Source organism: Aedes aegypti, chromosome 1 (assembly GCF_002204515.2).
Source record: "Aedes aegypti strain LVP_AGWG chromosome 1, AaegL5.0 Primary Assembly, whole genome shotgun sequence".
NCBI lineage: Eukaryota > Metazoa > Arthropoda > Insecta > Diptera > Culicidae > Aedes > Aedes aegypti.
In genome coordinates, this window is record NC_035107.1 from 76,900,593 (window position 1) to 76,917,750 (window position 17,158).

Below are 17,158 nucleotides of genomic sequence, written 5' to 3' on the forward strand. Positions count from 1 at the left end.
CGCTATCGAGCGTCGGAAGCCCTTTACCACAGACAAACAGACGTAACACTCTAATTATTTGCATCGCACAGCAAAATAGCGCCCAATTCTAATGTTTGTAAGTTTGCCGACAGGCCACTCGTTGCGCTCGCATCGCTTTTATTCGAGTTTGACATTTGCTCACTACCGCCATCTACCGTTTTGATTCATATTACGGACACTTAAGGCCTCAGTGAAGTATAACCCAGCTTGGACCATACAAAATAAATCATTCTGTATGATTTTTAGCGTTATCGAGCGTCGGAAGCCCTTAACTTTCGGATGGTGGGTAAAGAATAAGCGTCTGCAACTTGAATAATTTTAAATAAATCAAAACGTGTGGCCTTTTCATGATTCTTATTCCGGACGCTCCCTCACTTTTGCCTCATATTCCAGATGCTTTGATTCGAATTACGGACAGCTCATTATAATCATTAATGGAACGGTCAAATCATCAATTGAAATCGTTCAACCACTTAAGAGACGTCTAAGGTAGTTGGGCATTATAAATTTGCAATGATATTTATGAAAAAAACCTAATAAAATGAGCCTCGAAAATGAGAACTTTTGGACGGCGAAAATTGAAACATTTCGTGTGAAATGTTTCCCATACAAACGACAGTGTCCGGAATTTGAAGCTGTCCGTAATATGAATCAAAACGGTAGTTCGCGATTGGCCAAATAAAGTATTTTTAGCATTGGGCGTCAATGTTCGCGTGACTATGTTTTAAATTGATTATTCTTCTAGCTGTTACGTCTGTTTGTCTGTGCCTTTACTTTCGAACGGTGGGTGAAGAATACGCTTCCGCAACTACAATAATTTTATATAAATCAAAATGTGTGGCCTTTTCATGATTCTCATTCCGGACGTTTCCTCACTATTGCCTCATATTCCGGACACTTTGAATCGAATTCCGGACAGCTCATGATAATCATTAATGGAACAGTCAAATCATCAATCGAAATCGTTAAACCACCAAAGAGACATCTAAGGTAGTTGGGCATTATAAATTTTCAAAGATATTAATGGAAAAAGTTTACAAGAACGAGCCTTGAAATTAAGAACTTTTGAACAGCAAAAATTAAAACATTTCGCGTGAAATGTTTCCCATACAACGCAGAGTGTCCGGAATTTGAAGCTGTCCGTAATATGAATCAAAACGGTAACCCTCTATTGGCTCATTTCACTCCCCTGGGCCAAAGTAATCACGTAGTCCTACGCCAAATTCATTCAATCTCCTTCAGCACTCAGTTCCTTCAGTCACAACCAGATGGCTCATCCGGCAGTGAAACGACCGCAACGTTTTCATCCACCAGTCGTTTTGACACCGCGCTCGGTGAAAGTGCTGCTGCTGTTGTTGTTGTTGGCTTTCGGTGACAGCCAAAGAGCGAAGGTGGATGACAGACACAAAGCCAGACATCCAGACGACGAGAAAGAAGAAAAAAAAGTGTGCAAAAGAAAGGTTGTGCAGCTGCTGCTTGCTGGGAGAAAAGTGCTTTTTTCTGATCTCTTGTGTCGTTGCAGCAGTGAAATTAGTGCTCATTTCATTAATTTAGTGATCTTCCCATTTTGAATGCATGTATTAAGTTTTTCTTAGAGCTCGTCATTGCTTCCCATCGGACGACCGGTCGTGTTTACAAACGATTTTTTTCTACGGCTGAACTTTCTCATCCCAAAGAGTTGCTGCTTCTGCTTTTGCTGATATCTCCGAGGTGGAAAAACCCGAAATGACTTCGACGACGCTTCCTACAATCTGCAAGGACCTAGACGGTGACGACCGGTGGCTAAGTGTGCACAAACGTTTCGTGCAGGAATGCAAGGAGAAGGATCCGGACGTGATGTTCATCGGGGATTGCATCCTGGAGTCGTTGCAGTTTACCGAATATTGGAACAGTAACTTTGTGCCGATGCATTGTTTGAATTTTAGCATACGAAACGACCGGATTCAGAATGTCCTCTGGAGGTTGCAGAACGGGGAGCTGGAAAACGTGAAACCGAAGGCCATTGTGCTGCACGTTGGGACGAACAATATTAGCGACAGTGCCGAAGAGGTGGCCGAAGGACTGCTGGAACTGGTCAAGACGATCCGGAGTAAGCTGGCCGACGTTTATATTGTGATTCCGGTGAGTAGGGGATGATTCTTCAACGCAGAGACTCTAGTTTTCAAAAGCATTTCGTAGCTATATTTCCTTTAGCCTTAATATGGTAGCGCCCAAAATCATAAAACAGGAACAAAAGATAGGTTTGGTACCTAAAGCCATTAGAATTTCATTTAGTGAAAACTTTTCGCAAATTCCATAAGTCCCAAAGACAATAAGATCAATTTTTGTAAAGGAAAACTTGCTAAATAGGGGAACGTATTTTCGGCGGTTTTTCACTTCTTTTAAAACGATTTTGTCGGAAAAATCTTCTGAAATTCGGAATTAAGATGCTTTAGGATCTCTTCGTAATGGAAATTTCCTTGACTTCCCTGGGCATAGAGTACCTGCCACATGACATATGAATGCAAAAATGCTGAGAAGCAGGCTTTGTCCCAGTGAGGATGTAATGCCAAGAAGAAGAAGCTTGCAGTAGATCTTGATGCAAAATTATTCAGGATTTATCCTAGCGATTTCTCCAGAGATTTATACTGGAATACTTTAAGGCAGTGTTTCCCAAACTCTTTTGACTTTCGCCCCCTTGAGGCCAATCTATTTTGAAATGACCTCGCTCTCTTGTGTATTAAAACCGCCCTCTCCAGTAATTATTCTAGAAAATCTACCAATTCCACCCATTATTCAAAGGATGCTTAAGGATTTTTTTTAAAATTTGCCCTGGAAACCAACGCTACTACCTCTAGTAATTTTCATAGGAATCACTTTATTTTCATAGATTATCCTAGAATTTCCTCCAGATATTTTTTCTCTAATCCTTCAACCGATATCTCCAATTATTACTCTTTATGCGATCTTCCAAAGATTCCTACAGAAATTCGGCACAAATGTTTGTTCCGAAGTTTTAAAAGAAAATCGTTTAGGGAGTTCGGCAAAAATGCTGCACGAAAGTCGTTAGTCTTTTCAGTGAAAAAGATCTTTGCAGATTTTTCTTTCAATTTTTACCGACTCAATTGAATTGCTAGTGGAATTTAAGTAGGCTGACCATCTTCTTCTTCTTCTTTCTGGCGTTACGTCCCCACTGGGACAAAGCCTGCTTCTCAGCTTAGCGTTCTTATGAGCACTTCCACAGTTATTAACTGAGAGCTTACTATACCTCTGACAAGGCTGGTAGCGAGTCACTTTTTAGTGACTTGGTCACTTTTTTGAAGCCAGTCACTTAAAAGTCTCTTTTTTGAAGACATTTCAACTAAAGTCACTTTTTTCATCAAAAAGTCACTTTTTTCAACTATTTTGAGCTGAATTTCCGGGAGAAAAATATGAATAGGCCTTTTTTTAATTTGGGTTAAGTTTTAAGTTCGATTCATGTCAGTGTCAATATTTGTTCATGGTTTTCTGGTGAAAATAGCTTGGAAAAAATAATCTTTCATAGAGTTCCACATAATTTATAATAATATTCAAGTTATTATTAATATAGTGTAAGTTCATTGTTATAAAACTGAAAGCTTAAATGTTTAAAAAGACTATTACCTTTTAAATATATCTTGAATTCTCATTAAATATACATATTTATACCTTATGGTAGATAATTAGATGTTTATCTTATATTGTCGAACACTACGTTTTAAAATATGCATCCTAATTATTACGGTTGTTAAGAAAATTTTCCGGCTTGCGGTATACGCAGAGTTCTACCGCAGCTGTCAAAGTTCTACGGCAGGCTTCAAAACCATTCCATCATTGAAGCAAACAAATCAATCCATACTTGAAAGAGAAGACGCTATGAAAAATAGCAACAAACAACGATCATCGAGACGGTATGCAAGGTATATCATTGAAGCCTACTGATGATTTACCAGTGCAAATCAGTGATGTGACAGCTGCGGTAGCTTTTCGTTGGACCGTAAAATGGAAAGTTTTCCCTAAAATTGCAATATTCTCTTTGTCTTCGAAATTCGTTTTATAAACCAACCATCCTGGTATAAAGCTAATGTGCCTCCTTAAAATTTTACAAAATCTATAATATAGGAATTTAACACTAAAACGCAAAACAAAGCATAATTTTTTAATTTTCTATTTGAAAGTAAAAACCCCTGGGGTTGGAATTATATTTTCCAGGGAGCGATGAATTTTGATAATTGATCGCTGTTGTTAGTAGTTTTGATTAGATGTAGGGTGAATTTCAAAGCAATGGCAACCTCTTTATTACAAAATTTAGATTTTAACTTCTGACCTAAAGATTCTGGTTAAACTACTGTACTATGCAGTTGGGCTGCACTACGCTATCACTCATCAAAATTACTTTCACTTCGGGAAAATATAATTACAAACTGGCGAGAAGATAACGAACTGAGGGTGGGTTAGGAGCACAATCAGACCCTTGTATGTGCAATGTGGGATAGTAATTGGGAATGCCATTGACGGTTTGTAATCTTCTACGAGGTTTTCGAAAACCAACAGGGCGCGTGCACCGGGTTGCGGATAGGAGCAAAGGGAGATCAATAGCATCTACCTAAAATAATAGAGCAAAAAGCCGTTCCATGATTAGGTAATTTTTAGCGATCTTCTATGGTGTTCTAGTACTATAAAATTCTTCACTCACTGGGAATTCTGGCCTTGATAACATCAATAGTGATAAAAACATAAAATAATACCTGATACTTAATAAGTACAATGTAGCTTCAATGTAGTAATAAATGAAATAAAATCAATTTTCTATACTTGACAAGGTTTTGAAGACAATCAATGAGTGAAAGAACTACCTATTAGAAAAGCCACATCAGCTAAGGCTATATATATATACAAATGTTGGTCATAGGGTCATGGCGAGTATTCGGTATGTATGTCTATGACTGATTCTTATCTAATAGGGGCACTAGAAGACCACGCGGATAATTTCGAAACAAATTATTTTTATACATCGGTCTTACGATCCGAAAGGCTCAGCTATGCCGCAAAGTCATTTTATACATTTTATTCATTACTACTGTTTAATTGTTTATAATTCTAACAAAACTACATAATTAACTCATTACTAATCACTGTTCCTATATTCTCTTTTTCTCTCCATCTTATCTGTTGCATGATTATGAGCATCACTAATATAATGCATGAGCATGCACAATAAGAATAATTTCAGGATTGAAAGCAGTACATGGATACCTGGATAGAATAGCTTCGAAAAGGGTGCTCAAAATATAATATTCCTGGTCAGGGAAGTATTATTATCAAGGGTATGTACAATTGTTCCATTATTAACACATAGAGCACACAAACAAATGAACTAATAATATCAAATATTTTTATATAAATCAGCATCGTCAATCAGTGCAAAAACAGATAAAGTTTGTAAAGTTATCACCATCGATTGAATTGCGCTCTGTATAGTAATGTTCAATCAGTATCAAAATCTCTTAGAGCGTCGCATTGTGCCATCAGCAGCCCTTAGCATCACTCTCATATTGTTATATTTTTTGTTTATAAAATTTCTACAAAGCGATCAGCATATTCTTTCTTACTTGTACAATGGCCGATCTATTTGGAATTTTAATAAGTCAAATCAAACTTCAAAACTCAAATTAAATTGCTTTCAGCACATTAACATTTTGCAGCATTAATCGCATTACTGTGTCAAGTATTCTCCAATTCCCTATACCCTACCCCAACCCTTCTTATCCTTTCCGATGGTGCTCAAGTGGTCCGCATAGACTATTACGGCCATTACCTATCCCTTCCCCCGGCTTTGGACTGACTTGCGCTCTCATTGCCCACCAAACGCTGCAAAATAAAATGAAATGAAAATTTTCTATTTGAAAGTAAAAACTTATCAAACCTCTTAGGACAGACTTTACTTGGTAACCAAACCTTGACTCACTTTAGCAGGAGGTTTTATGAAAGCCATAGAGTTTATATTCGATAATAATATGCGCAGTATTAACCTTCCAGTCGTCGAGTGGTTGACCACCGTCAGAACCACCACGCTGCTGTTGTGATTGAAAAGCGAGGTTTTTTCACCAATGTTGTACAAAATACAACAGCGCGACGACTGAAGTGTTAAAGTATTGTTTATTGCATAGTTTATTACAATACGACAAACTATAATCCCCAATGTCAAGTAAATAATGAAAGTGTCTAAGTAATTTTGATTGAAATGTTAGAAGCTTAGTGCTATTAACTACTTTAACAGCATAACTCCACAGATAAAAATATTTAAATTCCAATGTAGTGTAAGATGAGGCATAGAGTAAAAATAAACCGAATTCATCTATTGTTACGGCATTTCGTTTAGTTATCAAACAAAGTGCTTGAAGGCTACATGATCGTGTAAATTTAAAGTGCATTTGATTGAAGAATAAGCGATTTATCGTTGACATTTCAGTTTATTTTGATGCTCCAAAAATGTGCATGAAAATTAACATAAATTTACAACATATTTTCAGCTGTCAGAGGAACAGCGTATTAAGCCTATCGTCTTTATGCTAAATGTTCATTCGGCCAAACGTACCTCCCATCAAAATTACTGATGAAAAATTACAATGTCACTCAGGCTTATGTCAACCATTTGTTCTTCCTTAGTCGGCGCGGTTTTAAGCATATTTCACTCATAGCGAACTTTGTGACTGATGAAAATTGCTCTATGTTTCACGTAGTTATTGCAATTTCAGAGATAACTTTCCGTTCTGTTTTTCAAAGCTGTGGACTCTAGTAGCATACTTTGATTAGATGGTTTCGTTCAATGATGCAATGATTCTCAAGTCTGCGGTAGAACTTTGACAGCTGCGGTAGAACTTGGCGGCTACCGCAGAACGGAAAATTTTCAAAAGAAACGCAATACATCGACTTTTGTAACAACATCTAAATTTCAGTAGATTTTTATAAGATTTCGTTGTTTCTAAATATCATAGTAAATAGGTATATTATTAACAGGCATTTCAACGAAAAAAGTATTTAGTTTTACATACGAAAACCAGATTGGTGGAAATCAATACTTTTTGGGGCAAGTGTGCCACCTATTTGGTAAACCAAAATTGTTGGAGTGAAATTTATAAAAATCAGCAAAATCATAATCATAAACCAAAATGAGGCACCAGTAGTGGTTTCTGAAGTAAAATAGCTGACATTTTTGCTACCAAAGTGATTTTTTCTACAAATAATCAATAATAAAATGTTGTTCAGCGTGTTAAGTGCTGTTTTACTTGCATCCATCACGATTTACTGATCTGTGAATTACATTTGACTCGATACTCTGATTACATTTGACGGAAATTCATCTATACGCTTATAATTTTTCTAGACTGAATCTTAAATTCTTTTCGACTTGAATTCATAGTAAAGTTTTAGGATCTACACAGTTTACAATGAAATAAATTTTCAAAGATCTCGTTTTTTTGGGAGTTTGGGTGGAAATGGATGGATGGAATGACAAAAATTGTAATGTTTCAAATTGTTATTAAAATTTTACAAATAAAATACCTACATTGGTTATAATATAAAATACATAAAATTTTGAAAAGATTGCAAATGTGCCAGAAAAAGGATTATTTACGTAACTGTTAATTTTTCTGTTTGAAAAAAATGTAGGCAATATCTTGATATTTTGGAAGTACTATAAAAATTTCCAAATACTCAACTAGACCTGCAGTAGATCATATTGAATATTCCCTATCATATTGGATATTGATCGTAAACCAGTATAATAGAATTAAATATAATAAAAAATAAACTATATACAGTTTGAGTTTAAGTCACTTTTAGTCACTTTTTCGAGAATCGAAAGTCACTTTTTAGTCACTTATTTCTCAAATCTGGTCACTAAAATAACTTTTTTCGGTACCACTTCTTGCTACCAGCCCTGTTCAATGACCATTTTTGCATGCGTATATCGTGTGGCAGGTACGAAGATACTCTATGCCCTGGGAAGTCGAGAAAATTTCCAACCCGAAAAGATCCTCGACCGATGGGATTCCAACCCACGACCCTCAGCTTGGTCTTGCTGAATAGCTGCGCGTTTACCGCTACGGCTATCTGGGCTGACCATACGTACCGTATTTAACGGGACAGTACCATTTTCACGACCTTATCGGGCTGTCCCGTCGTATTATTGAAAATGCCAAATTTGTCCCGTATTTTCGGAAAAAGGTACATTCCTTATAAGATAATTTAAACTATTTTTGGGGGACGGACCTGGTGTAGTGGTTAAAACACTCGCCTCTCACGCCGAGGACCTGGGATCGAATCCCATCCCCAACATAGTCACTTATGACGTAAAAAGTTATAGTGACGACTTCCTTCGGAAGGTAAGTAAAGCCGTTGGTCCCGAGATGAACTAGCCCAGGGCTAAAAATCTCGTTAATAAAGTCAAAAAAAAAAAAAATAAACTATTTTTAAAATATTAATAAGTTACTTATCTTTGTTTTTAATAGTTTTCAGTTTATCAATCAGAGCCATATATGAGTAGTATCAAAAACAATTATTATTTCATTAAAATGTTGCGTAATCCCTCTTAACATAACAATTGTAATGCTCATTATTATTATTATTTGATTTATCTTTCGTCTTTGGTGAGTGCTTCATTATCTTCTGTGCTCATATTTATGACATTTTCAATAAAATTTAGGTCTCATAATAATTCAACAAAAAGATATGAAAATTTCCTAAATGTGGTCTAAAGCTTGAAGTTAGTTTCCACCAACTTGAGTATCATTTTCTTAGATTTGTTTAGTAATAGTCATAGATATTTGTTCGTATTCCAAACGTTTGTTTTTCATTACGAAACTTGATCCTAAACGAACTTGTTTATGCGTTTTCAGCTTTCCAGAAATTCAGAAACTCAGAATTGATGTTATTCTGCAATATAATGTATCACCAAGACAAAAATAATTTATTGGGTTTCAAACAATCCTCAGGTGGACGTGAAAAAAAAACTTTTAAATCAAAGAGAAATTATCTAATATATTCTTAACATTATATTTAGCAACAAATCTACTTTCATCATTGATTCATCATTCATAAAAAATAAATTCTGAATCATAAGTTGTTAGGATGATGAAACAATTAGGTGTTTTTTACAATTTTCAGTCAAAATCATCATTAAAAAATTGACTCAATAATAACTTTTTCCTGTTAGTAAAATAAATGATTATATATTAGACAGTTTCACAAAAATCAAAATTTCTGGGATTCAACCAGTCACCCCCTAGTCCTAGTTGCAATACTAAAACAAACTACCAGTCAAATTTTCATCCAATTTGGAGAAGATTAGGAGGTGCCTCAAGTCGAATTTGTGTTTTTTGGCTATTTTTTACATTCAAAAAATTCTAACGAGATTTTGGAAAAACGAAAATCAAAATAAATACCACTAGTTGAACGTATTATTAGTACTTTACAACTTCTGAGAACACTGTATGCCGATTAGAGATGGTTTTGACTTCATAAAATTGATTTCTGTTCATCAATGTACCTGTAAAACATACATTTCTCTACAGTTTTTGTTCTACAAGATTCTTAACCTCATGCCTAGTCATAAAAGTTCAACCGTAGTATCATTCCTTTGTTATTTCTGAACATTATTGTAGTACATCATTTTTGTATCCGAATTACAGATAAATTGTAAAAAATCGTCGGAAATACGACATTCCTCATTCCCCTATATTTAGAGCTGCTGCCAAATGGCGCAATTGCTGACATGCTACAAAATTGAACATAGTAGCTTTGCTTTTTCAATGATGGATGACGATTGAAGAAAACAGCTATCAAATGTCATCAACGCAGTCGTGTTTCAAACAACATTCGCATTTGATGCCAAGCAATTACATATGTGATATAGCCCCGAGCTTAAGCTTCTCGACTACCGATCTTGAGGATCGGAGTTCAATTATGATTCTATTTTTCGAGTGAAACCAATTATTTTTACAGAGACGAATGCCCCATCAGGTCAAAGTCTCTTAAAAAGAAAAAAAAGTGAAACCAATGTTTATTATATGCAGCATAGAAAAAGGACTAAAGGCGCAAATCACTACTTTCTCTTCATTCACTTAGAAGTGGGAGATTTTTGTGATTAAGACTCAGACACAAGATGCACTTTTGAACAATGAATCATGATGAAATTTTTTGGCCTCAGGTCATTTGGTCCATGGCAAAAAACAACACTCTAAATGAACTCCCGTAATCAAACTCTGATCCTCAAGATCAGTAGTCGAGAAGCTTAACCTCGGGGCTATATCACATATGTAATTGCTTGGCATCAAATGCGAATGTTGTTTGAAACACGACTGCGTTAATGACATTTGATAGCTGTTTTCTTCAATCATCATCCATCATTGAAAAAGCAAAGCTACTATGTTCAATTTTGTAACATGTCAGCAATTGCGCCATTTGGCAGAAGCTCTAAATGCAGGGGAATGAGGAATGTCGTATTTTCGACGAATTTTTACAATTTATCTGTAATTCGGATACAAAAATGATGTACTACAATAATGTTCGGAAATAACGAAGGAATGATACTACGGTTGAATTTTTATGATTAGGCATGGGGTTAAGAATCTTGTAGAACAAAAACTGTAGGGAAATGTATGTTTTACAGGTACTTTAATGAACAGAAATCAATTTTATGAGGCCAAAACCATCTCTAATCGGCATACAGTGTTCTCAGAAGTTGTAAAGTACTAATAATACGTTCAACTAGTGGTATTTATTTTGATTTTCGTTTTTCCAAATTCTCGTTAGAATTTTTTGAATGTAAAAAATAGCCAAAAAACACAAATTCGACTTGAGGCACCTCCTAATCTTCTCCAAATTGGATGAAAATTTGACAGGTAGTTTGTTTTAGTATTGCAACTAGGACTAGAGGGTGACTGGTTGAATCCCAGACATTTTGTTTTTTGTGAAACTGTCTATTATATATGCTTTAATGAATTCAATTTCCAATGTACTTTAAATGTTTAAAGGTTACAAACTTGTTTCTGACCTTGATTTCTAACTATATGCATTAAGCGGCGATTCATTAAAAATTCATATTTGTGGAAAACGTGCGTGCCAGCTGTAATGCCTTCAGAACAAATCATGCGATCAAAAATTAAGATCACACTTAAAATATATTCACGAGCTCGGCATTTGAAAGTGCTGAACTCTCTCGGCATTCAGATAGTTTGCTGATAAATCAGTTAAATAATAATCATAATCGAGTCTCGGCTTATTTTTAACTGAAATCTCAGATAACATTATTTTTTACCCGCAACTCGGCATACCCGTATGCCGAGCACCATCGTTTACAGTATTTTCGCCGACTTCAGTTGTCTAAGATGTTGACATATCGGTTTATCACTGAGCGTTGCCGAGATTCTCAGCATTTTGTTTTATCCGCTGTTTTTATTTACAAGTGGAACATTCGTTAGTCGTGTGTTCTTATGTTAAAAGTGTAAAGAATATTGTTGGTAAGGTTTTTAAAATGAAACAATTATTGAAACAAAATAATATTTCAGCAGTGATTATAGATAAATTACAGTTTTTCCTTTTGTTTAGTGATTAATATCGAGTACAACTTGTTTCTTTCTTCACATCCGCCACAGGAACTTCGATCCGGTATCAAAACTCGTCTTTAGGAAAAATCATGACAAGCCTTTGAAACGACATCCTTAAGGATTGTCCATTGTCTACTTCCTACTGAGCAATCGAAGCCGAGAACTACACTGAAAGACAAACTCCAAATTGGACATCGTACCTTTTGACCAAATTCGGAGATATTTTGCAGGTTTTGCTACCACGGACATGCTAAAAATCGAAGCTTTAGAATAAAAGTATGACTGGAATTAGGATTTTGAACCAAGTGATCCGGAATTACGAAATTCATTACTTTCAAATGAATCAGGTTGGAACAATAAAAATGTGAATTAAAGCATTATTCATTATATTCGTCGAAATGGTGTTAAAACTTTCTTTGGCTCGCCAACAAAAATCAAATTCGAAAATACCTTTACCACATAAAAAAGCCGAATACTCGGTATTGTCGAAAATGATTGTTTTAATTTTTTGCTGATATTTCAGTTTTAATTAACCGAGAATTTCAGTTAAACACATCAGATGACAGTTCTTGAACGAACCGAGTTTATCAGTTACAAATGGTAAACCGAGATCAATGCCGAGCGTTCGGCTGTGCGGATCTCGGTTTCCGTAAACCGAGCTTCGGCATATGATTCTAAGTGTGTAGCTCCGATAGTTTAACGGCACCTTTTACGAAGTGGAGTAAGTACAAGGCGCTTTCTTTCAAATCGACGACTTTGCCGGAAAATAATTTCAATTCTGCAGGGACTACACCATGAGCAAGAAGCTCCGTCTCCAGTTCGGCAGTGTCGTACACAGATAGCCCTGATAAAATTACTTTCACTGGTTGCTCAGTGACAAGGGTGTAAGTGTAGAATTGAACGTTTGACTGCTTTAGTGCATTGACGATGTTACGAAAACCGTCCTCTGTCGAGCACAGTAGCTGCACTCCTGTTTTGATCACCCTCATCATGTAGTCAGTTTGGGCTACGTTGATTTGCACCATCAGCTCACGAACCTGTTTAATAGTTTGGTTGGAGATTGTAATCGTAGGAACCCGAACCTTCTTCACCTTAGGCTGCTGTATCGTTACTACCGGGTTCGGAGTTAACATTGGCATCTCGTTGTCCACATCTTCGTTTTGGAGTAGCTCAAACTGATTGCTCCATGTGACGTTGATTTCGTTTTGGAGAGCATTATCCCTGCTACAGCTTGGTGCTTGATCCGCCAGTGCTGGTGATGTTTGCGTTGCAATGTATGGACTCTTCGAACGCGGTGGATGAAGGGAAGGTTCGTTGGGGTTAAGCTCTGCCTCAAGTCCGCGTTTCTGCCGCGACGGTCCGGAGGCCGCATTTTGTTTAAACGGATCCGGGGGATTTGTCTGCGTACTCAGGTTGCCGATTCGCGAATAATACTTCGGAGATAACAATAGAAAACTCGATTGAAAACAACCGCACGAAATTAGTTTGTTTACTTAGCATAAAAGGGTTGCCAGAATCTGAAGTCTAAATTATGCTGAGATGAGAATTCCATTAGTTTAAGAGTAACACTACTTTTTTGCTGTAAAACATAATAGTCTGGATTTGAACTATTCTTTCCGCCAGGAGCTCCACTGTTGCCTGCCGAACAGTTGTTGAAGCATGCAAACCCACTTTATGATGATGAATAACAATTTATCTTGACGTCCAATCAAAATTTGGTCTTCGGCAAAATTGTAGCTAAAATTATTTAACATGAGTTTGTTCGCTTTTCCATAAAATATAACGAATAGATAGGGTTGAAACAACACAAAAGGTTGAACACAAAAGGTTGAACACAAAAGGTTGACGTTTTCCATAATAATCTCCATATAAACTTCAAATCACGTGTGCACAGTCAAATTTCTTCCGAATCATTTCAAACTCTGGGAAGATGCTATTTAAAATAAAAATAAAAAATCTTTTAAGCATAGGGGAGCAAAAATTTCTAAATTTGCATCACTGTACTGTCCAGTGTCCATCTCATCAAAATAGTTCAATCGCTTTTGAAACATCGCAGCTACCGGGTTATTGTCAATGGAACACTTTCCGAGAAAAAGAACATCCCATATGGAGTTCCCCAGGAATCAGCGTTGAGTCCAACGCTTAACAATACTTTTACGGCAGACATTGTCAGAATTGACGGTGGGCACTACTTCATATTTGCAGATGACATTGTGTTTGGACAAACCATCGCCATCGTATCCATCCGTATGATCGACTCTGAGCTCTTCCTCTACAGAATCTACTAATGCAGCATTCTATTACATAGTTAATCAATAGCACAACGTAGTCTAGTCCGATTGAATGTACACTTTGTTTAATTAAGAATGTGAAATAAATATTTTACTATCTGTAAGAAATGTCGTCTATCGAGCCTATCCTGCCACTTGCTCGATCACATTGCTTTCGTAGTTACAGACTCCGATCCAGAAGTACCTAGTAGTAACTCATTTTCAAGCTGCTTCAAATGCAATTGAAAAATTCCACAAGAAGTGGAAAATCTAAATCAACACAAGCAATTGTTTTAAGAATCGGTGGTGTGCCAGACATTTTTTGAGGCGTAAAGTTATTGCACGTGGTCATCAAGTAGAGTGGTCAGAGTTAAGTATTTGGGTCTAACTATGGATCGAAAACTAAAATCGGAGCTCACATTCAAAACTCATTACAGAAATGTGACAAGCTCGTCAAGAGCTTGTACTCAATGATCTGTCTACGCTCTCGTATAATTATCATGAACAAATTATTGCTGGAAGACCTACCATCACCTATGACTTTGAAATGTGGGATAATTGCACAAGAACCCATTGAAGAAAGTTTCAAACAAAACAAAATCGAATGCTGAATATGATGTTGGATTTCGATCCTTTTCCACACTGATGAACCTAGAATTGATCGTTAGGCCTAATCGATGACTGTTTTAAACATCTGCTGCCCAAGTTTTGGAATAGTTGCTCATCTTCTTGGAATCCCATAGTACAAAATATTTCATTGCATGTACTGTGATATTTTCTTTATCTTATTATCAACTATTTATCCAAATAAAAAGGTGTTTATTTAATTTCAATAATATAAACCAAATTGTTAAACTATTGCTGAAAGGACCACCGAATGTCAGTTTTGACATTAAACTATATGTAAATTGTATGTAAGACTAAATGGGCTGAATAAATAAAAAAAATAATGAAATATGGCCGGCGGAATTCGAACCCAATACCCTCAGCTTGACTGAATAGCTGCTATCTGTGGCTTTGATTTTTGAATGATGTTTTCAACTTCATTCGCATATCGTCATTGTTTGTAAACCTTGCTATGCGTTTGATTATCTTGTTTTCGAAAAATTACTAAGACTTCTACCTTCCTATTTTTTAGACCCTTCTTCCACGTGGCCACCAGCCGAACGCTTTGCGGGACAAAAACGGTGCCGTCAATCAGCTGCTCAAGGAACGCTGCGTCGGCATGAACAAGGTGCAGATCGTCTGCGTGGACTCCGGCCTAATACAGAGCGATGGCACCATCAGCCACCACGACATGTTCGACTACCTAAATCTGACCAACGTTGGCTGCAAGAAGGTGTTCGAACCGGTTTGGGACCTGCTGCAACAGATACTGACGGAGAACGAGAAGGAACGTGACCTCACCCCATCGGAGTGAACCGTGCTGGAAACGAGTCAATTGATGAAAGCAACACGCATTGGATCGGAAGCAGCAATGGTGGAGCTGTGCAACATTTTCATAATCATACATTAATAGGTTTTAGTTTATTCGTTTTGTTTCGCTTGCAGCCGATAAGGTAGGAATAAAGTTTGGTAAAATGTATCACAACAATTGCACATTCCCCTTGATTACGGTAGAAAAGCTTATTCGAATACATTGATTCACGCTAGGTTTATGATTGTATTTCATATTGATGATTATTTTCACACAAACACACAATGATATTATTTATTACACGAATCGATTATTATTTATTAGGCTTAATGCTAGTTTTATATTGAAAAGGTCAAAGATTTTTCTTCTCTAGTAACATATTTAGATATATGCATTATGTGTTAAAAGTAGCTTCCAATAAGTTCTGCTTAACTCCAAGAAAACCCCGTACTAGGCTAGTTGTTAGGGCTTCAACCCATTCCGTAGACTTGTCTTCTTAGATGTAGTAATTCTTCAAACGATTCCACCTTACCTCACAATAACATAACAAAAAACGAATGTTTCCACGAGTGAAAAACTAGAATTTACTATGATCTCAACTTTGAAGAACTGAAATCTACGAAGAAATACAAATCTACTAAGCAGAATTGCATATTTTCTAAAGTACATGAAGAACAATATTACATTCTATTGTTAAACCTACAATTGCAAAACCGGAACATTAAATTTGTAGTGCGATAATCAAAAAGACTTTTAATTGGACTTGAGCAACTAAATAACCAAAAAAACATTAAGCGCATTGGAACCATAGACAAAAGATTTCAAATATCCGGTGCAGCGTACGGTTAGTCCGTACTTTTCGAATACTTTTTAATCTAGTTGACATTTTGTTATAATTACATTTTAACGCCTTACATTCCAATAACCGATATACTTACCCATACCTAAGTACTAATTTCAACTGCAAGTTTGTTCCGAGTCGTAACTCGAAACCGGATTCAAGTACACATTCCAAAGATAACGGTTGGACACTGATGCCTGATGAAGTGAAAGGATGAAACGTCAGGGCGAAATGTTGAGCTCTGTAAATGAGGCACCGGAGATGTATGGATGAATGAATAACCCCAAGATTGATTAGATGGAAATAAAGATGCTGTGCAGTTAATTTGCTATTGATGGGAGAGTTGTTTCACTGAGCTTGAGGAAGGAAATTTCAATGAATCGTTATCGAATAGTTGTTCTCACGATGACACTTACAAGTATGCACTCCATGGAATAGAAAATTTAATTATTTCAAAGACATTCAATTTTATAGCTACATAATTAGGTATGTTTTGCATAAAAGCATATACCATGCCCACACAGTTACGGATCACCCACAGTGACGGATCACTTTGGCGTTCAACATCGGATAACTCGCTCAAAACATAAACGTTGACGTCAAACATATTTTTCCCATGTTATACTTTTTGTCTTCTACCATTTGTAATGTTAAGCACAACATTCAACCGCTAAATAAAGGTGTTTTTAACAAATGTTTAGTTGGTACCACACAGCTATCATTATATGGTCGTGTTCTGTAAAAAGTGAAGTCAGCATTCATAAGCTCCCACAGGTTGTAAATTTCAAATGTTATAGCATGTTTTATGCTCATTCCCTTCGATTTAATATGAATTCATCTTTGAAAAACATTTTACTTGAATTTTTATTCAAAATACCGAATATTAGCACTTCTAACTAGTGATCCATAATATGGACCAGGAAATGATTGTTTACCACGGTTATGGATCACTTCCAAAGAATGTAGATTTCTGCTATTTTATGCATTGGATTCGACATTT

The 17,158-nt window shown here is 36.3% G+C and overlaps 1 protein-coding gene across 1 annotated transcript; it reads left to right on the plus strand.

Moving 5' to 3' along the window:
- Positions 1-1,407: 1,407 nt before the first annotated feature.
- Positions 1,408-16,493, plus strand: LOC5576024 (platelet-activating factor acetylhydrolase IB subunit beta homolog). Its single transcript, XM_001662312.2, has 2 exons — positions 1,408-2,142; positions 15,039-16,493. Exons 1-2 carry the CDS (start codon positions 1,747-1,749, stop codon positions 15,318-15,320), a joined length of 678 nt encoding a protein of 225 aa, XP_001662362.1. The 5' UTR covers positions 1,408-1,746; the 3' UTR covers positions 15,321-16,493.
- The last annotated feature ends 665 nt before the right edge of the window (positions 16,494-17,158 follow it).